Source organism: Phycomyces blakesleeanus (assembly GCF_001638985.1).
Source record: "Phycomyces blakesleeanus NRRL 1555(-) unplaced genomic scaffold PHYBLscaffold_8, whole genome shotgun sequence".
Lineage (NCBI taxonomy): Eukaryota > Fungi > Mucoromycota > Mucoromycetes > Mucorales > Phycomycetaceae > Phycomyces > Phycomyces blakesleeanus.
This window is the reverse complement of record NW_017265141.1, coordinates 1517043-1537397: the sequence shown is the minus strand read 5'-3', so window position 1 is coordinate 1537397 and position 20355 is coordinate 1517043. Positions and strand designations below refer to the sequence as shown.

The following is a 20355-nucleotide window of genomic DNA, read 5'->3' as shown; positions in this document are numbered from 1 at the left end:
GGACAGCATTCGTACAGCTGCTGGGCTTGGCTTTCCATCTTTTCCTTCTGAGGATGGTGGGGCCTGGAAAAGATCACTTAAACTGATTGTTCTCGGCTGTCCTGCTGGGTGACTAGTGTTACTATTATTACTAGTGTTACTGGTAGCAGTAGCATTAACAGTAGTAGTAGTGGCGGCAGCGGCAGCGGCAGCGGCAATGATAGTAGTTTGTGATTGTTCTACTGGAGCTTCTTCACGTTTGGCAAAGAATTCAGCAAAACGTGATCCTTTGGTAGACTCTCGTGGGACACTAGGCGAAACATTTTCGTCAAAGAATGTTGCCATGAGGGCATCGTGGGCTGCAACTGGAATATCTTTCGACGGTATTTCTACAAGCGATTTTCACAAGTATTATCAAACCATGTAAACTGTATCTATATTCAAAATCTTATAATAAAGAAAAGAAAAGCCCCCTCCCTCTCCCGCCCCTTCTTTTTTTCCCAACCTTGCTGTTGGTGTTTATGGTGTTGTTGTTGTGTCATTTTTACTGGCACTTCATCAGGGACTCGTTCACGCTGTTTCATGCTCGATTTCCACGCCTCGAGGTCGTTAGCAAACTCAACAGGATCTTTTGCAGGTCCTTCCTTGGATTCTGGACTGTAGTCCATCCACTCTGGCACCCTTTCCGAGACCACTTCTTGAGCTGGAGTGTGTCGCTGGCGGCTCTGATCACGTGTGTCTACAAACGTATCAGCAAACCCACAACCCCCCCTTTCTTTCTCTCCCTCCCCCTCTTGTTCACCACAGCACTCCCTTTTATGGGTATATGTATATATTTGTGCGTGCGTGCGTGTGTATATACGTACGTACATATGTACGTATGTATGTGTACTCCACCTCTCACTTTTGATTTCCGTATATATATATAATATGCACTTACATTCGCGCCTTGTTTTATCGTTCGTAAGACGGTCTCCCCCATAGCGGTCTTGCTGGCGTCGGTTGTTATTGGACGGAGATGTTGCGTAGTGGCCTGGTCGTCGTTCGTTCTTGTCGGATCGTTGGTGGAACCCCTTTTCGTTGACAAAAGCTCCACGTGTCCGATGGTCCTTGTTCGTTTCTCGTGTCCTTGGTTCGTCATTCTACATGGCAGAGGCGAATCACATCATTTTTTCAGCGGCTGCTCCCGCAAGGCAGCACCAGCATGTCAATTACTTGTCGGTGACGAGATGCAGACGGTGATTGGGATGTCAATGCTTTCGACTGTGTGTTCGGGCTCTCATCGGTGCGCTTGAGGCCCCCATAGAGTGATGACGCAAAGTTGGTTTTTGTTGGTCCAAGCACAATACTCTTGTCTATAAAATAAGAAGAAGAAATGTCAACCCTTGTTATTCATTCATATCATATGTATCTGTTGTTATTTTTTTTCCCGAGATCCACAATGTAGCTTAATGTTTCTTTTTTTAAAAAAAAAGCGTTAAATCCTACCTGATGAACGTGCTGGACTTGTACCGTTTAGGATGTTCTTAGGTGCAGATGCATTAGCAAAGTCACTAAAAAGAAAAAGAAATATATATAAAAAATATGTATGTATGTATGTATGTATGTATGTATGTATGTATGTATGTATATGTATATAAAGAAGGAGAAAGAGAGAAAGAAAGAAAAAACGTTTCTGAGAAATCATTCATTCTGTTGATGCAGAATGACAATTACCCAAGCCAGGACGCGAGGGCTGGCATGTTTTCTGGCTTGGTTACGAGTGGACTGTCATGGAGAGCAAGAAGATCTTCTTTTGAGTAACGAATTATATGTTTAACTGGTTGCTCACACACAACCAAAGACTCGTTTGAGTCAGAGATATCCTTTTGTTCCATTGCTAAGTGGATGAAATACTTGGATATCTATATAAATAGCTTTATATCAAAGAAAGAAAGTGTTTTTTTTTATATTTATATATATATATGTGTGTGTGTGCTTATGGGTGTAGGTTTGTAGGTTTAAAATGTGTTAATAGAATAATAATAATAATAATAATACTAATAATAATAGCTAGAAAGAAAAGAAAGGTTGGCTTAATAAAATAAAGAAGATGGGGTTAAGTCTGTATGTTTCTAAATAAGAGCAGAAATAATAATTATAATAAAGGGGGGTTAAAGAGGTTGGGTTAATATCTTGAGTTCTATGTAAGAGAATATTAGAAGAGAAAAAAAGGAAAGAAAAAAAAAAGGCAAGGGGGGAGGTAAAGGAGCTGAGAGGAATTGATACAAGCTGATGCGATGGTTGAGACACCGCACGTAATAACTAGTGACGTAGATCACACTATGTGGTGGCATGTTTCCTGTCTTGTTCTTACGCATCCATACATCACATAACATACATAACATACATAGCCTACATACATGCATACATACACACACACACAAATGTTATATTGGTATTGGACATAAAGACTGGAAAATCAATTATATTTAATACACATAACCTCACAAAGGGTGTAGTGAATTAATAGCCTTTAAATCAAAATGAACCAAATTAAACTCCCTCTTCACCACTTGAGTATTAACACAATGAAATGATATTATTTTTAACTTTATTAATTGGTTCTAATCAAAACGACACTACTGACTTGGCTGTAATAGTAAAACAGTCAGTGTGCCTTTGTGTGTGTAGCACTAAGAAACAAATAGCACATATTGATTCTTGTGATTTTTGGTAGGTGGTGGTTCTGTTTTGATAATTAAGCCACACAATACTTCCCACGGGCTTATAGCATAATGCCCAGCTCGATTAAAAGAAACCAAAAACCAAAAACCAAAAAAAGAAAGTCCCTGTGTGTGTGTGTGTGTGTGTTGATATCTTGAATACTAAACTAGTGGTATATTTTATTTTATTTATATATGCTTGGTTCTACATATAATCACTGCCGGACATTAAATAGAAACGGAATGATGAATGTTCACGTCTTTTTCAAGCTTGACTCACCGGGTTGCATTGGACTCAATTCCTATTATATCATCACTTGTATTAAAATAAACAGCCATAGCTAAGCAATAGTGCATTTCTCTTTTACATACATTTGACTTGAACTTTGATATTTCTTTTTATCAACTAAACAATAACAAATATAAATATACCAATCAATCGATTAATTAATTAATTAATGGCTTCTTCTATCGCCGTTCTTGGAGGCGGTATATCTGGTTTATCTGCCGCCTATTATCTCGCTCGCTTTGCACCACGAACCACAAAAATCGTCTTGATCGAAAGCAGCCGTAACCTAGGAGGATGGCTCAAAAGCAACCGCGTACCTCCGGGATTACATTCTTCTGCTCCAGTGGCAGATGAAAAAGGCGTATTATTTGAAAGTGGTCCTCATATCATGAATCCAAGGGGTACCAGTGGAGCCGTGCTACTAGAAATGGTACAACAACAAAAACAACAAAGAAATTGAATTCAATGAGTAAGATGGGAGTAATGATGAGTATATATATATTTTTGCTTTCTGTAGGTTAAAGACGTCTGTCTTACAAAAGAGATGCTTACAATAAATTCTTCAGACTATATCGAAAAAGGACGTTCTATCTACTACAAAGACCAGGTCAATGTACTGCCTACCCATCTGACATCTCTGTGGAAAGACAAATCTCCAGTCACAAAGTCCGTCTTCAGGGCAATCCTGCGGGAATGCTTTGTAGTCAAGAACGCAGGACTATTAGACGAAACAATCTACGACTTTGTTTGCCGTCGATTCAACCAGCACGTTGCCTTAAATATCGTGGGTCCATATGTTCAGGGAATGGTTCTAGGAGATATCAAGGCACTATCGGTCAGATCTGTTTTGCCCTTACTCTACGATCTCGAGCAGGAATACAGAAGTGTCACCATAGGATACTACAGAACCGGTGGGCGCCGTCGAGAAGGATTCCGGGAACGTGGACTAGCAGCCAGAGCAAGAAGAGACGATCCAGTGTGGTTTGGGCAGGCTGATGAATGGTCCGGAATCAGTTTCAAACAAGGAGTCCAGACGCTTCCTGACAGATTGTCTGCCTACTTGTCTCAATGTGAGAATGTGGAAGTTCGTTTGGACGAGAGTGTGGAACGTATTGACCCAGTAGGAGAAAACGATGTCAAGGCAAGTCATTTTTATTTTTATTTATTTGATCCTGGTCTCTAAGTCAAATTATATATGTAGGTCACAACATCTCGTTCTACCATGCATTTTGAACATGTCCTTTCGGCTCTACCTTCAGCAACACTCCACGAATTGACCAGCAGCTGTCCTTTACCACATCTCACCAGCACTCCATGTGTGGATGTTGCAGTAGCCGGACTTGCTTATCCATCTACAGCCTCAAATTACACTGGCAATAGTATTGTGCTGCCGCACCCAGATTCGGACTACAAGAGTCCTGTTCCTGGTACACTTTCTGTTGATTGCAATTCCAACAATTTCTTACATCAGGATCATGAACCGCATTTCAAGATAACCACTGCCTTTGGTGGACACCAATGGAAGAATATCTTTGGAACCACTCGGATCCAACAACTAGATCCCCAGTTAGTATTCAAACATGCACAAGAGGTGGCCCGGGTATTGTTTGGTATCAAAGATCGACCTACACATGGGATGGTCTCATTGAATCCCAAGTGTCTTCCTCAATACACTCTTGGGCACGAAGAGCGGATGGGGGAGCTGCACAATGCACTCCAGACAGCATACAGCCATCGAATGAGTGTTACTGGTCAGAGCTACTTTGGAACGAGTGTACCAGAGAGCGTAGAGAATAGCCGGATGTTAGTAGAGAGCTTGGTCGTGTCTGGTGCACTAGGGTCAAGAGAAATGATGGTGAATGGACTCTGGCAGATAGAAGAGAACCAAAGAGATGAATGGAAGGACAGCAATAGATTGAGCAAAAGTCACATTGATATCCTGTTAAAGTCATAGAGATTAGATAAATTTGATAAACAGCATTTGTAAATATAAAATAATAATAATAATAAACATGGCTAGGTTCCTTGAATCACTTGGAATATTATTAATACAAAAGGCCATATTGTGTAGATGGCTCTCAATATTCATTTCTTGCTTTTTGATTCAGTCAAAATGTTACATGGTCTCCACGCGGTGCATTAGATACCTGTTATTGGGTATATGAAATTCGAGAACAACTGTACACCAACAATGCCAAGAAGCAATAACTGCAACCCTTACAAATAAAATGAAGAAAGTAAATAGATCACAATTGCTTTCAAATGTAGTTGGCTCATAATTGTGTTTTATTTTTATATTTTATACATATTTGTACATATTAATATAGCAAGTAGAGGTATTATTTATTTATTTATTTAAAGAGGAAAATTTAATAATAATACTTTTCTTTAGACGATCAGTAAGTTGAACACGTCTCTTTTGTTATTGAATTCATTGGACAAATATTTTCAGTTTTTTTTTTTTTAATTCATTTATTTATTTTGGCTCACATTGACATTTTATAACCATGCTGTCACACCCATTTAAATTTGAAACTAATTTGAATTGATCTCAAGAGTGTAGGACCAAATAAACTACATATGCATATATACATATGCATAGTCATATATTAATGTCGATATATATACATAAGCTCATGGGTTTATCGATTAGTTTGTCTATCTACCAAGGCACCCTTGACAAATACTAAATTCTATTTTGGCTCAATTATATTGTAGTCTTTTATGTTATCTTTAGAAGCAAAGAAGAAGAAAAGCAGCCTGAGTAAATTTTTATCTATAAATAATGATGATAGTAGTAGTAGTAGTATTAATGCCAATATAAGCATATATTTAATTATAGATAGTGCAGATATATATATATATGTTAAAGACATTTGAAGTATGTTGGGTTTCGAGTGTACTAATGTGTTCATATCGGCTTATATTGTTTTTGAGTTTTAAACCAATAGAAACCAGCAATTGTAGTCTGTAGCAAAAAAAGAAGAAGCAAAAGCAATAGTTGAGAACCACAGGGGTTTATTCCTGTTAAACACAGCTTGTGACACAGACGAGTGCCAAAAAAAAGGAAGAAAGATGTTTTATATATTCTTATTAGCACAAAATGGACTGGGATAAAATGCTACTATAGCCAGAATATGTGTACTTGATTTGTATGTACTGTTATTAAATATTCAATAATATTGAACCAAACAAGTATACCATTTCATTATCTATTCTTTTTTTTTTTAAGTTTCTGTTTTTCTTTCTAGATATAAAAGGACGTATGCGAGTGTGATTTAGAAAGAGTAAATGAGTAAGCAAGAAGCAATTAACATTTGTAGGCTAATAAGAATCTCTCGGATAACCTATTTGCGCCTAATTTACAATTCAATTCAATACAATATAATGTATACTATTGTAATTGAGAAAATATTGGGCTGATAAATACTTGTCTAGAGTTCTTGATATTTTACTATCATAATAATAAGTCTCACTTTTAGTGTTAACATAGTAAAATCCTTTAAAGAAACCACACCCTATTAGATCGAGCTAGCGTATCTTTTTAAACCAATCTGTGTGAGACCTTGAACTGGTCAAGAAACACATTGTTTGTCAAGAAGGAGCGGGGGGAACATTTTATTCGATCTGTTTATTCCCACTGTCTAATTCAGTCATATGGCTCCCTTATACACATATACATCTATATATTTTCTAGATTGTATTTCTTTATTTTATTATTTTATTATTATTCCACATATTGAAACACTAGGCTTTATACTATATATAAAAGAAAAGTATTATGCTCTCCAAAGGTACAGCCAATAAACATTAGGACTTTTTAATAATAATAAAAAGATTCTTTAATTCTACTCACTGTAAGCTTTTCTGGTTGGTTGGCTGGTAGATTTGACAGTAAAAACATAAGCCTTTCCATTCAATAGATATATCTAATTAAAAGCGTGTGTATATGTGTATATATGTATATATGTATATTTAATAGATCAAAATATATCCGCCAGCTTGTATTTCACTATTATCATTCCCACATTAAAAACAATCTTTACACAGATATTGAACTCAAGGTTGAAGGGTAAATTAGTGAAAAATAAAGTTTACAAAAGAAAAGAAAAAGAAAAAGATAGTACAACGCCAATCTGTGTATCACACATACTAAAAACAAATTCTTCTCAGTAGACGATACAGATTCTGATTCGCTCTCTTTCTTCAAAGATACTGCGTGAGGTTCCTTTTTTAGACGCACGCCCAAGACAACCAAAGAAGAAAATGAAAATGAAAATAAAGGAAACAAGGACAAATGCAAGTACAAATACAAAATGAAAAGGAAAACTAAATATTAAGATATAGAATTTTGTGTGCGTGTGTGTATGAGTACTCCTTTTAACGAGCTTGCTTATTACTCCATTTATTTCGCTTGAACGAATTGAACCTACAGTATGTATGCATTTATGTATGTCCATAGTTATTTAATGAATGAATGGAAGAAAAAGAGAGGGAGATCTCTAGAATATACCCTATGTATTTTGTCTACTTTTTTTTTATATTTCTATTATCTTATCTAATGCTCTTTATTCCCTATCTTTATTTCTTTAAAAAAAAGTCATCTTTGTGTATGTGTGTTTAAAGGTTTATTAATTAGTATTATCTGCCTAGTATACAATTCAAAAGGTGTTTCTTGATATATAAAGGGTTTTGTGTGTAATAATATATATATTTAATAATCTATCTCCTTCTCTCTGTCTTTCTGTCTATTTATTTCTCTCTGTGTGTGTTACTTGTAATATCACTGTCAAAGGTACGACCTTTCTGAGCACATTGAGGTACAATGATTGTAACACACGTGTGAGCTGTGCTCTTGGTGATTTGTATTAAAGGGCAAATAATAAGATTTAACCCAAGGAAGAGCCTGCGTCGTGTAACTATCTCAAGCTGTAATAATTCACATGTATAATTGAGTAGCCTGAATAATAATGCAAAAGTAAAAGAGTCTGATATTTTTTTTTCATGTATTCATTTGGCTCTCTATTTTATTAGGGACCTTGCATTGGTCTTCTAATGTAATATAATTGCATATCTTCATAAAGGCAACCTAAAGAAGCAAAATATTCTAGTAAATAAGTACAATGGTTATAGATGGTAAGCCAAGTTATAAAGCACATTGAAATAAATGGAGATAACGCTCATGTGCTAAAAGAGGGAAATTTAACTCTTTGGGTTACCATACTATAGACATTTGTGATTACCTATATAGCATCAATTTTACTTTTTTAACTTATTCAAAGAGAGACGGAAGATTTTATACCATAATTTGTAGCCAAATTTGGGTTTTTACAAGAGTACGAGTCTACACCTCTAGCTTTTTTTTTGTAGCTGTTACTACCAATGATAATAGTATATATAAGTATACAAGTATTGGACCTCATTTTCATTTTCATCTCTTTTACTTGGACTCGTCTCTCTTTACAATTAAAAGAAAAATAAAAAGATAAAAATGCCTTCTCCTGAAGAATACAGTCTTTTACCCAAAGAATCTCTCGAACATGTTCCGTTGGAGATGATGGAAAAGAAGGGCAATGTTGCTCGGCTATCTGTTGGAGAGTATGACGAAGAGTCCAGCCTGAACTCTTCGAGTGGATCTTCAGAAGAGTTCCGTATTCCCCACCGCCACCACCACGACCACAGCCACAACCATGATCTGAAGCGACACGTCGAAGAGCATTTCTCTCGTCCTGAATTGGTTCGCGACTGTATTATGGGTCTGTCAGACGGTCTGACCGTACCATTCGCCTTGGCAGCCGGGCTTTCTAGCCTAGGAGATCATAAGATTGTGATTTATGGAGGATTAGCAGGTAACTTTTTTTTTCTTTGAATAAATGCATATGTTGTGAATGCTTTAAAGAAAACAAAACATCTGATTGATTCATTAACCGACAAACTTGTAATTAATGTGAATAATAGAGCTTGTTTCTGGAGCCATTTCTATGGGCTTAGGTGGTTACCTTGCAGCAAGATCTGAAGCTGACCACTACAAGACAGAACGTCTCCGAGAAGGTAAATAATAATTTGTATTTTACATTCTTTTTTCTTTTCTTTCTGACTTGCTTTTTTTTCTCTTGGTCTTGTATAGAGGAAGAGGTCGAACTTTACCCAAAGGAAGAAGAGGAAGAAATAATTGAGCTCTTTGAGCCTTACGGACTAGATCGAGAGTCTATGGAGCCAATGATGGTCAAGTTTAGAGAAAATACAGAAAAGTTTGTTGATTTCATGATGAAGTTTGAATTGAACCTTGAGATGCCTGACCCTAATCGAAGCTGGGTAAGAATCGATTTCTTGTTTTGTTTTTGAAAGATTAATTTTTTTTAAAAAAAATTGAATTTTATAGATCTCTGCATTAACAATTGGCACCTCATATCTGTTTGGAGGATTTATCCCTCTCTTGCCATACTTCTTTGTGGTCAATACAACCCGCGCTCTGTTCTACTCGATCTTTTTTACTTCATTGACACTGCTGACATTTGGCTATGTCAAGAGTATCTATCTTCGTCCAGCCCAGGCTGTTATCGGCGCCCTCCAAACCTTTGCTATCGGCGCTGTTGCAGCTGCCAGTAGTTACGCTCTTGTTGCCATGGTCAATACTGCCTCTCCATCTACATAATTAATACCTTATTTCACCACACACACAGAAAAACAACAACAACAACAACAACAAAAATATGCTTGCACTATTGTATATTTCATTATCATCATTTATTTACCTATTTATTTAATTCTTTATTCTTCTTTGATTGTTTCTTAATTCACATGTCTGATATAGACATGATATCTACATAGTACTATTTTTTTATATTTTATTTTATCATTTCTGTATTCTATCTCGAGTTTATTCCCTTGCCAAACTTTTTCCCACCCCCCACTCTCTCTCTCTTACTTTATTCTACCTTATTTTCATTATCATTATCATTTAAATTGGTATATTATCAATATATATATATATTGATTTATTTTATCTTGTGTATTTTTTGTATTTGTGTTTGTGTTTCTGGGTTCCTGAAAAAATACCTGCTATTTTTTCTTCCTGTTTTGTACATCCAATAAATATATAAGCACAAAAAATAGAATTATAGGTATCGGGGAACAAGACTAGCTTTGAACTATTATAATATTAATAACAATAATAGCAATATCAATATCAATAGCAATGACAATAGTGATAGTGACAATAGTCGCTCTTCTGAATTCTTATCTTTCTCCTACTGTCAATGATATTCATTTTTACGTATTTTTACTGTTTAAAGTAAGATCAGTCATAAAAATGTGTTCATGGTCGTGGGTAGCTATGGTTACAATAGGAAGGATACAGCCAAATAACTAACGACAATCATCGGTACTTTCTTTTTCCCCCATTGAATCTTTCTTTTGTTACTTTGTTTAAAACAGATGCTGTTATCTTTTATTACCTTACCTTACCTTACCTTACCTTACCTTACCTTTGCTTTCCTTTTACTTGTTTGTATTACACACTGTATATAATCTATTTGTAGTGGGGAATTTAGCTTACACAGCTTATACACTAAGCTACACTATACTGCATTACACTATATTATAAATACAATTGTAGTGTGTGCGTTAGATCATAGAGTATATATATATTTATTTATTTATTGAAACTCATCTCTTATTAGTGTATTAGCTTCTGTGTGGATGGTGTATAATAGAGGATTTCACCAGTTCTGGATGGCTTGACTGTTGGATGTAGCCGTACTTTAAGCACCAGCCAATAATAATCAATATATATATATATAAACTATCGAGTACTTGTACATAAAGTACAACAGTTTGTAGATTTTGGCAAAGTCTCATTTCAATATCTAACATTTCTTTTTTGGATACTTGGATACTTGAATGCTCCAGTTTTAATTTTTTTTGTAGATTCATCACGGCCAATAATTTTTGCGAATTAAACTACAGCTATATCCAACAGTCAAGTATCCAGAACTGATGAAACCCCCCCAATATAATCAAAGGGCAATTCTCAATTCCTTCTTTTTCAAACCTCACGTTTTCCCACGGGACCAATAATGACTATAACTTGACAAGTCCAATGTCTAGGACTGATATTATTTTATACGAAATACCCTCACAGTCCTTACAATAAATAAGCAAATAAAAAGCCAAGAAACTTACGGGGACGACTTTCTGGCAAGGTACAACGTTTCTATCTAACCGGACCAATTAATTATGACTTACCTGTTCGTGGCCCATTGTCTTTCTCTAATCCTTCAGGGCAAAATATCGTGTCCTGAAAAAAAGTACACTCTATGAATAGTCAGTAATACAGAAGATTATTCCATTCCGGCAAAAAAAAAGTGTGGTGCAGGAAGAATCAAAATACCGTCTGCTACCAGAAAATGTCGTGTCCCTAAAATTAGTGTTTCGATTTCTTTATTTTATTTTTCTGTCAAAATGAACCCAACCTCATGTAAAAGCTATTTTAGAGTACAAAATCAAGCCAAACTTCAGGGGAATGGTTGAAAGATGAAAAAATGCATTCCAAGTATACAACATTCTAAAAGAAGGAAAAAAACCAATTAACCTACTTCTTGTTGCAAAACCTTACATGTCGAGGTAGGTAACGATTAAAAAAATAAATAAACAGAGTGCTCTATCACCTTTGCTGTAGTCCTGCCTTCCTAAACTTTTTTTTTTAAAAATCATGTTATGGGTTTTGTTTTCTACAGCACCCATGAGGCTACAGACATAAATATTAATTTATTGGTTTGCACGGTGAAGGCAACAAACAAAAATGACATTGCCATAACGTACCTCCAAGTTGATATGGCGTGTTTCTTGTCTGCGTCTTGGGTACTAGCAGTCGTCCAATCTCCAGAACCAAGAAGCCCGCGACCAACAATCACACCAAGATGGAAAAGGCACGCAAAGCACAAAGGTCCTTGAAGATGAATACGTAACAAAGAAGGCTCGATTGAATGAAATTTGTAAAGGTAGTATGTAATTCGGTTAAGCACTGTATTACGAAGTGCAATCGATTAAACATCTTTATTTTCTTTTATTTTTCATATTCGTATTTACTAACCAACAATTACCCTGTTTTTTTTTGTAACGACCAATATCCACCAGCCTAACTGTATATAAAAATGACACCATGCAGTTAATCTGTATAAAAATATCAGTAATAAACTTTACTTTTCTTTTGTCTCTTTGACTGGTGCGCGCATTATGAATGATTCAATGTCAGTCAGAGTTCCTTCCATCTTTGTTCTTTTTCAGTACATAGATTTATATAATTTCATCATAATTTATTGGTTGATTGAAAGTCAGGATTATGGATAAATGGTGGGCGCGCGGAATAAATGACTAGTAAGTAAGCAAGTAAAAAGTAAGTGCCTGGATAAAATAATATATATTTCTTGCAATTGGATGCTCTACTGCCTTTTGCCTTGCATTAGAATCTTTGGCTGACTTGAGAACCACACTGTACATTGGTAAATGTTAAGCCTTGAATTTCTTTCTTTTATAAGAATAGAGCCAGTAGTTTTACCATTGCCACCTATCAAAATAGGCAGACAGACAGTCAAACAGACAGACAGACAGAGAAGGAGCCTTTAGACAGATTTTACTGGTAAGGGATATTTTTATTGTCCTCGAGTACTTTAAATTATCTAATATTTTCCCACCACCTTCTTTTATATATGCATATGTATGTATTGCTACTCTTGTTATTTGCACTGACCCAAAGAATGAATGACTAAATGAATAAAAGAGAGTAGGATCTGTAGACAGAAAGAGGGGTAGCGCTTGTTTCCTGTGTCTTGAAGCGGAGATTTATAGGCTATTACAGAATGTTAATCAGCTCCTGCCAATAAAGTAAAATAATAAAAAGAAAGAAAGTAAAGAGGTGTATAAAAACAAGGCGGTGAATATGGAACTTGTTCTCGGTCTTCTTTGTATTTCAATAGACTGGCTTGAGATTGGTAATTGATGTCAAATCACACACACACACACATATATATATATAATATTGTATTATATATATAAAAATCATTTGGCATGAAACCTTGGCTATAAAAGGGAATTAGGACACCAATCAGGTGACCCAGTTCTCTATGAACAGTTTAATAAGAATTATTATTATTATTATTATTATTATTATTACTGGTCTGTTCTATAATTACCATTACTATCCTTATTATCAAAGAAGACCAAAACCAAAATAAGAAATAATGAAATTTCTCGAAGTTGATTCCCTTGATGTTCTCAATACAGTGTTCCGATGGGAAACCGTAGAGGCCATTTTGACTGGACGAATTGAAGCATACTCATGTAAGTTAATAAAAAGAAAATAAGGATGTTGATGAGTGAGATGCTAGTTATGGTAGTAGTAATTAGAGCATCAATTGCCGTTTGTCATCATCCTTGTTCTCATCCTTTTAATATCTGCCGTAGGTAAATCTGCTGGTTCAGACAAAAAATTGTTCAAGCAGATTGAGAACAAGTACAGTGTTGACCTGTCTGGAGGGTCAATATCCCCAGATGATTATCTGCATACGATTGTGTCTCCGTTTGGAAGATTAGATGAGTCTACACCACGCAAGACGTTTTTCTATCTGCTGGCCACCCTCAATGCGGCGTTTCCTGAGCATGATTTTGGAGACGTTCGGCCGGATCAGTTCAGTAAGCAGCCATCACCAGAGATGGTCATCAACTCTGTCAACACAACCCTGTTCAACCTTGGGAACGATGAGATTGTGAACAAATACAGGTAAGTTTCTTATGAGGTCTGACGGATGGTATCTAAATATGATGAACAAAGGATGTGGGATACTCTGGATGAGATTGTGGACCTGAGTGAGTGCGATGTGTACAGCTACAATCCAGACATTGAAGACGATCCGATGAATGATGAAGAAGGCTACTTGTAAGTTGATGTCAGCTTTATTTTTCTTTAAAGAAAAATGATTGGTTTGATTGATTAATCTGTTAATATATATATATGTATAATGTAAGATGGTCTATCAATTACTTCTTTTTCAATCGTAAATTGAAACGAATGGTGTTCTTTTCAATCAAGAGTGAAAGGTAAAAAAAAAAAAAGTCTAGGAATATGATGAGGTTTATTAGAAGATGTAGGATACTGATTACTATACATATTTATATGCACCTATAGCATGAATTCACCGCCTGAAGATGATGATAGTAATAATGATGATGATGGACAAGAATATGGTGTTTTCATTTCAAATCGTAACGATAACATGATGCTATAGCCGCCTTAAATCCAAACACCGCCCTTTCCTCTTTTCAAAGAAAATAAAAGAAATACTGATAATAGAGGTGTATGGCAATCTCTTTATCTCACTTCTTTTCAAAAAAGAAATATTTATCCTGACGATTGAACTATCTTTATATAAATATAAATAAAGAAGTAGAAGTGATGACCTCAGCAAAAGGGTAAAAGAAAAAAAAATGACAGAATGATTTTGGTGTGAATATGGAAGAACTAAAAAAAAAAAAAAAAAAAAAAAGAAACAACGGCCGTGCACTAAACATCCTAATTATTTTTCAACGCCATCATGACGAAAGCAAAAAAAAAAGAAAAGAAAAGAAAAAAAAATTGGTGCCTGAAAAAAAAATTGTTTCCCGCTTTTCTCTATTTAAAATAATAAAATAATAATAATAATAAAAAAAAAAACCAGTCTTGTTTAATTTTTTTTTCCTTTTATCTTTTTGGATCTCTTTTGCTTTCACTCAACATCAATAAAATAATATAAAATATAAAAAATCATAAATATGACACCTCAGCCAAGAAAGCCGCGTTCTGCTGGTCCAAAGCTGTTCCAATGCTCAGGATATGGCAGCTGCAGCATGACCTTTTCTCGATCCGAACATTTGGCCAGGCACACCAGAAAGCACACTGGAGAAGTAAGTAAAAAAAAAGAGATAGAGAGAGAGAGATACTATAGAATATACCAATCAATCATTTGATAGTTTCTTTATTAAAATTGATGTAGAATCTAGATTTATTTTAAAAGAAATTATTATCAAATCAAATCAAATCAAATGATTCATTGATTAATTAGCTAAATAACTAACTAACTAATGAATGAATGAATGAATGAATGCATTATTTGAATTAAATAGAAACCTTTCAAATGCGTCGTGCCGGAATGTACTCGCAAGTTCAGTCGCTTCGATAATATGATGCAGCACACACAAACACACGGTGTCTACCGCACCCAGACATTTTCAGAAGATGGGAAACCTTTTTCAGGCACAGAGTCAGGCACACGCGGGTCCAGCACAAACAAGCGCCACCCAGACCTGTGTGTGGACCCAATATCGTATGATCAATCTCCCGGTGGCGGCAATAACGGGCTCGTGTCGCCCGTCTCTCTGGGGTCGCCATACTCTGAAAGAGAAAGACCATTCTGTTCAATCGACTCTACCATATCTACATCAATGCCGCCTTTATCACAACCTCAACCTCAACAACAACAACAACAACAATTATCATCGTCATCATTATTACTAGTATCGTCACCGCCATCATCGTCACCCTCATCATATTCATATTCATATTCATACTCTACCTCCAACTCTGCATTCTCCTCCGCCTCTTCTACATCTTCTTCGTCTGATGAAGATGATGAAACCACGAGCCCTCAAACCAATAACAACAACAACAAAAAGGACAATAATAATAATATTCAGCGAAGAATGTCTGTAGCAGATCTGTGCAACCCCGGCGCAACTCCTGTCTCCGAGTTCAAGACCATTCATCTGACTATGGATGAGTTCGAGGCTCTTCAGGGTTTTGGCCGCTTCCGTTACACCCCCGTATACTACGATTCCCTTCGCGATCTGGCCTCAATGGCTATGATCGAACCAACTCCCGCACGAAAGAAATAATGACGTGCCTTTCAAATTTTTTGCCCTTTTTATTCCTTTCTTGTACTTCTTTTCTCTATTTTTATTTTTATTTTTATTTGTTATCTTATAATATTAATATTAATTTTTATATATCATTTTTCTTTTATTATCTATTTTTTTTCTCTCTTACCCCTCCTCCTCCTACACTTCTTCTTCTTCTTCTTCATCTTTAGTATAAATCTACATACATATTAACGCACACAAAATATCAATTCATCATCTTGTACATTCAAACAAACAAACAAAAAAGGCCCTTTCCCCCTTTTTTTTATCCCTACCTCAAACAATGCTATATATATATAAGTAAAAGAAAGAAAAAAAAAATACAAAAATTATTCCATGCTTTATACATTTATGTGTATATGTTGTGTGTGGGTTTCTAAACATATATAGTATATAATATTTTTAAAGAAATAAATAATTCACTCTCATTCTGACTTTTCTTTTCTTGTTGTTGTTATTTATTAATTGTGTGGGAATATGTATATATAATACACGTCTTTCATAAGCTTTTTTCTTTCTTTTCTTTAAGAATACTAGCAGAATTTTCATATTGAATTTTATTTCAAAAATGCAATTACCACTATTTTACAAGGCTGTTTTACTTTTATTTCTTCTAAAGACAAAAAAGAAAAGAAAAGAGTATATATAAATGTTCGGGATGGTTCGGGGTAAATTGATAGAAGCATGATCTTGTAAAACACTAAATTACATATACATATATAGTAATTAAATCACACAAAATGAAGAAAACATTTGTTACAGGCAACTGAAAAGACAGACAAATGATATATAGACTGTCCAAATGAAAAAAAGAAAAAGGTCCAATACTATAGAGTCTATCAAGTGAGTCATGCGTCATGACAATTCAGTCTTTTTTTTTTTTTCCTTTGAAAATAATAAATAGATAAAATATCCCCTTTAGAACCAATCAGATTTGAAAGCATATGTTTTGTATATACAATTACCACAACAAGTAATATTTATTATCTACAGGTGATGTGTACAAAAGCTAAAATTAGAAAGTATATACATCATTCAAATAAATAAAAACATGTTTTATATATAAATATATAGCATTTTTAAAAGTCGGTATCTAAATAGTGAGATTCGGGAAATACATTATTCAATCTACGAATATATTTTACATTGACCGAGTTCCGGGTTTCTCAAAATAAAAATATTCGTTTTTTTATGCAAAATCAGTTAACATATACAAGATATTGTATATGTTAATGCACTGTCCAATAATACAATACACAGTAGAAATGAGACACATTTTTTTTAAAAGAAAAGTTCATGTATTGGTCTATTCGATACAAACAATGCCTTGAGTAAAGGAGGATACTTGTGGTGGTATAAATGTTGGTACAGGTGTTTTAACAGCTAGCAATTTAGTTGGTCGAGACAACAAGTGATTCAACAGCCTTTTGAAAAAGGATTAAATTATAATGAACACTAATGATCTCCCTTTTTTTTTTAAAAAAAAAAGAAAAGGCACTTTTATAGTTACATTCTCAAGAAGAGACAATCTTTCTAAAGTCTTGGCATAGAAGAAAGTTTTATTTTTTATGATCCTTCAAAGCAGAAAGACAAACCCCTTTTTACATTCAATATGCATTATGTATATATATAATTGGCAGTAAGTGAAGCATAAATTATAGAGCTGAAAAATAAATTGATCTCAAAATACATTTATTAAAAGGTAATTTGTCCCTGATGCACGAACAAAGTATTTCTGGTAAAGGGCTAAGCTAGTTTCCCTTTAAAACAATAATCGATAGAGTAAATATAGAACAAGAAGAAATGTATATATACAACTTATACAAGTAATCAGGTAATCAGGTAATCAAGTCTATTAGATTTATTTTACCCTTCTTCTTCCCTGCATTGATTTCTTAATTTTCTAGTTAAACTTTACTACTGCATCAAATTTAATCAGGGCTTTTAAGCACACCAAATATCCGCAGGGCCTGTCAGCTGTTTTCATAGGAAGAATCACATTTCGTTTATTTAATTTTTTTTATTTAGGCTGTAGCAATACATACGACTGATAGAATAGATACGTAAATAAAATGACATGTATTTTCAGTACATAACAGTGCAATACATACTCTTGATTTCTTCTTCTTTATTCTGCTGTATCTTTTATGTACTACGATAAATCCTTTCTTTGGATATGATAGATAAAGAGCGCAGTACCTTCTTTCTCTTTTGTAGATTCTAAAAGTGGCCAATTTATCAATGTCTTTCGAACATAAATAATTTCTTTTGAAAGGTAAATTACATCTTTTTGTGCCACTGGAGCTATGGATACGTGTATATACTCTTATATATTTTCTTCTTAATGACATTTATACCACCACAAGTATCCTCCTTTACTCAAGGCATTGTTTGTATCGAATAGACCAATACATGAACTTTTCTTTTAAAAAAAATGTGTCTCATTTCTACTGTGTATTGTATTATTGGACAGTGCATTAACATATACAATATCTTGTATATGTTAACTGATTTTGCATAAAAAAACGAATATTTTTATTTTGAGAAACCCGGAACTCGGTCAATGTAAAATATATTCGTAGATTGAATAATGTATTTCCCGAATCTCACTATTTAGATACCGACTTTTAAAAATGCTATACTAGAGCATCTCCAACAGTTTCTACACGCGAATTCTATATATCCAAATTAGGAAGTAAATGTATGAATTCTCAAAAAAAAATCACATTCAGAAGCTTTTGCACAAGGCTCTACTTAACCAAAAAGGGACTTGATGTCTTAATTCTTTGGATCAAACTTTACACATCTGTAGAATTTCTCGGGTTTTTTGGATTCTATCATTTACAAAATCTCCTTTTTTATATTGTGACTTTGAATTTGAATTTTTAATCTCAGATTTTAGAAGAAGAAGAAAAAGATGCCCATCAAAAACACTAGCTCTATAGAGCTTGTGTGTAGGAGTTGCTGGAGATGCTTTTGACGATTATAAGGCAATGTATCATTACCAGAAAAAAAAATAAGACAACCTTTTTTATATTGTAGTATTTTATATTATTTTCAAGTGTGTACAAAACTCATATCTATTTTTGGTGTGGAAAACGTTGGCTTTGAGTGTCTACTGATTGGTTACATAAATCACATTTACAGGCATACTTTAAAAAAGGCACATTACACAACTAACTTTAAAACACGCACGCACTTTTTTCTTATTCTTTATTTTGCATCTTTTTTGACACGCCCCCTGGTTTGACCATCACTACAGGATCCAATGTCCAATGACATTGCACATCTGAGTTGTAAGCCCTGGAGTTAGTGTACCATCTAAACATCCAACAATTCGTGCCTGGATCAGTGACCCAAAAAATAATAATCATCCAAATAGCAGTGAATCGTAATAATGGTGAGTTATAGGCGTACATTTTCTTTTTTGAAGAAAATTCATGTACCATTTATTCAAAAGTCATCCCACCACACCGACCCATATAAATTCTAAACAAAATAAAGCGTAATGATAGGAAGAAGAACAAAGTAAAAAAGATCATTAGAAAAAGATACATAAGCAAGTAAGCAATCCATCAAGTAATCAAAAATAAAGGGAAAGCATAGAACTTGCCAGTTAATAGAAAATACCCAAGATAAACAAGAAGATATTTCTATTTTAATTTGTTGCTGTTTCATAAATGTATATAATTTTATTATTATATTAAATTTCTGGAGAGTGCTCCAAATGCCTGTTTTTAATTTGCTACCTTTTACATTCAATTAATTAATTAAACAACAATGGGAACACCAGCACCAGTAGTAGCAATAGCAACAATACTAGCAGCAACAGCAGCAATAATATCAAAATATCAAAATATCACTTGTATATTTCTATTATGATTATGATTATGATTATGATTATGATTATGATTATGATTATGATTCTTCTACAAGAAGACTTGTTCCATTATTAATTTTTATGCCCTTTTTAGGGAAATAAAAGAAGCGTACGACAATAAAATAAAATAGCTCATTATTTTCCTTTTTTTGACTATTTCCCTCTATTTTCCTTGGGCCTTCTCTCTATATATCGCTCTATCCGTTTATTCTTTTCTGTCTATCTTGGTTTATTGTATTTAAATACTGCCTTTCATCTTGTATAATCACAATTGCAGAAAAAAGAACTTCTTTAAAAAAATCAAAGAAGTATCTAGTTTGATACTCAAAATATATTACTAAATTAAAGTATATAAAACCCGCCTTATTTTTTGTATGTATTTGGATAATTTAATCGTAAAAGAGACTGCCGGATAATTATTTTGGACTATTAAATATATATCTTTTTTATAAAAATGGTTCTTTTAAGACTAAATATAAGCAGAATAGGTGAAATACTTGAACGAATCGAAGCGGTGTACAACCAAAAGAAGACCCAACACTCCATTGTAC

General features: G+C 34.3%; 6 protein-coding genes across 6 annotated transcripts; 4 read left to right on the top strand and 2 right to left on the bottom strand.

Moving 5' to 3' along the window:
- Window positions 1-652: 652 nt before the first annotated feature.
- Window positions 653-1901, bottom strand: PHYBLDRAFT_158599 (hypothetical protein). The gene is made up of 4 exons (XM_018433816.1): window positions 1696-1901; window positions 1468-1532; window positions 920-1334; window positions 653-718 (listed from the first exon to the last, which is right to left on the bottom strand). Exons 1-3 carry the CDS (start codon window positions 1854-1856, stop codon window positions 1153-1155), a joined length of 408 nt encoding a protein of 135 aa, XP_018293154.1. The 5' UTR covers window positions 1857-1901; the 3' UTR covers window positions 653-718; window positions 920-1152.
- Window positions 1902-3075: 1174 nt separating this feature from the next.
- PHYBLDRAFT_181065 (hypothetical protein) lies at window positions 3076-5020 on the top strand. Its single transcript, XM_018438411.1, has 3 exons — window positions 3076-3403; window positions 3491-4093; window positions 4175-5020. Exons 1-3 carry the CDS (start codon window positions 3143-3145, stop codon window positions 4925-4927), a joined length of 1617 nt encoding a protein of 538 aa, XP_018293153.1. The 5' UTR covers window positions 3076-3142; the 3' UTR covers window positions 4928-5020.
- Window positions 5021-8668: 3648 nt separating this feature from the next.
- On the top strand, window positions 8669-9604 carry PHYBLDRAFT_92517 (hypothetical protein; the record flags this gene model as incomplete). The annotated part of the gene is made up of 4 exons (XM_018443789.1): window positions 8669-8822; window positions 8932-9024; window positions 9101-9288; window positions 9356-9604. Coding segments are annotated over 4 exons (684 nt in total), but the record flags the coding sequence as incomplete, so codon positions are not given.
- Window positions 9605-10651: 1047 nt separating this feature from the next.
- PHYBLDRAFT_167432 (hypothetical protein) lies at window positions 10652-12474 on the bottom strand (the record flags this gene model as incomplete). Its single annotated transcript, XM_018435639.1, has 6 exons — window positions 10652-10734; window positions 11221-11289; window positions 11643-11722; window positions 11797-11998; window positions 12078-12147; window positions 12421-12474. The coding sequence occupies 6 exons, from the start codon at window positions 12472-12474 to the stop codon at window positions 10652-10654; spliced, it is 558 nt and encodes a 185-aa protein (XP_018293151.1).
- Window positions 12475-13214: 740 nt separating this feature from the next.
- PHYBLDRAFT_111544 (hypothetical protein) lies at window positions 13215-14074 on the top strand (the record flags this gene model as incomplete). The annotated part of the gene is made up of 4 exons (XM_018428219.1): window positions 13215-13314; window positions 13438-13753; window positions 13805-13909; window positions 13999-14074. The coding sequence occupies 4 exons, from the start codon at window positions 13215-13217 to the stop codon at window positions 14072-14074; spliced, it is 597 nt and encodes a 198-aa protein (XP_018293150.1).
- A 707-nt stretch (window positions 14075-14781) lies between these two features.
- Window positions 14782-15900, top strand: PHYBLDRAFT_144460 (C2H2-type zinc finger transcription factor; the record flags this gene model as incomplete). Its single annotated transcript, XM_018431224.1, has 2 exons — window positions 14782-14913; window positions 15133-15900. 2 exons carry the CDS (start codon window positions 14782-14784, stop codon window positions 15898-15900), a joined length of 900 nt encoding a protein of 299 aa, XP_018293149.1.
- Window positions 15901-20355: the final 4455 nt, after the last annotated feature.

Coding starts and splice junctions, on each gene's coding strand:
- PHYBLDRAFT_158599 (XM_018433816.1), bottom strand. CDS start 1,856: ATGGAACAAAAGGATATCTCTGACTCAAACGAGTCTTTGGTTGTGTGT. Junction 1,533..1,695: donor GCCCTCGCGTCCTGGCTTGG/GTAATTGTCATT, acceptor TTTTCTTTTTAG/TGACTTTGCTAATGCATCTG. Junction 1,335..1,467: donor AAGTCCAGCACGTTCATCAG/GTAGGATTTAAC, acceptor CTTATTTTATAG/ACAAGAGTATTGTGCTTGGA.
- PHYBLDRAFT_181065 (XM_018438411.1), top strand. CDS start 3,143: ATGGCTTCTTCTATCGCCGTTCTTGGAGGCGGTATATCTGGTTTATCT. Junction 3,404..3,490: donor GAGCCGTGCTACTAGAAATG/GTACAACAACAA, acceptor TGCTTTCTGTAG/GTTAAAGACGTCTGTCTTAC. Junction 4,094..4,174: donor GTGTGGAACGTATTGACCCA/GTAGGAGAAAAC, acceptor TTATATATGTAG/GTCACAACATCTCGTTCTAC.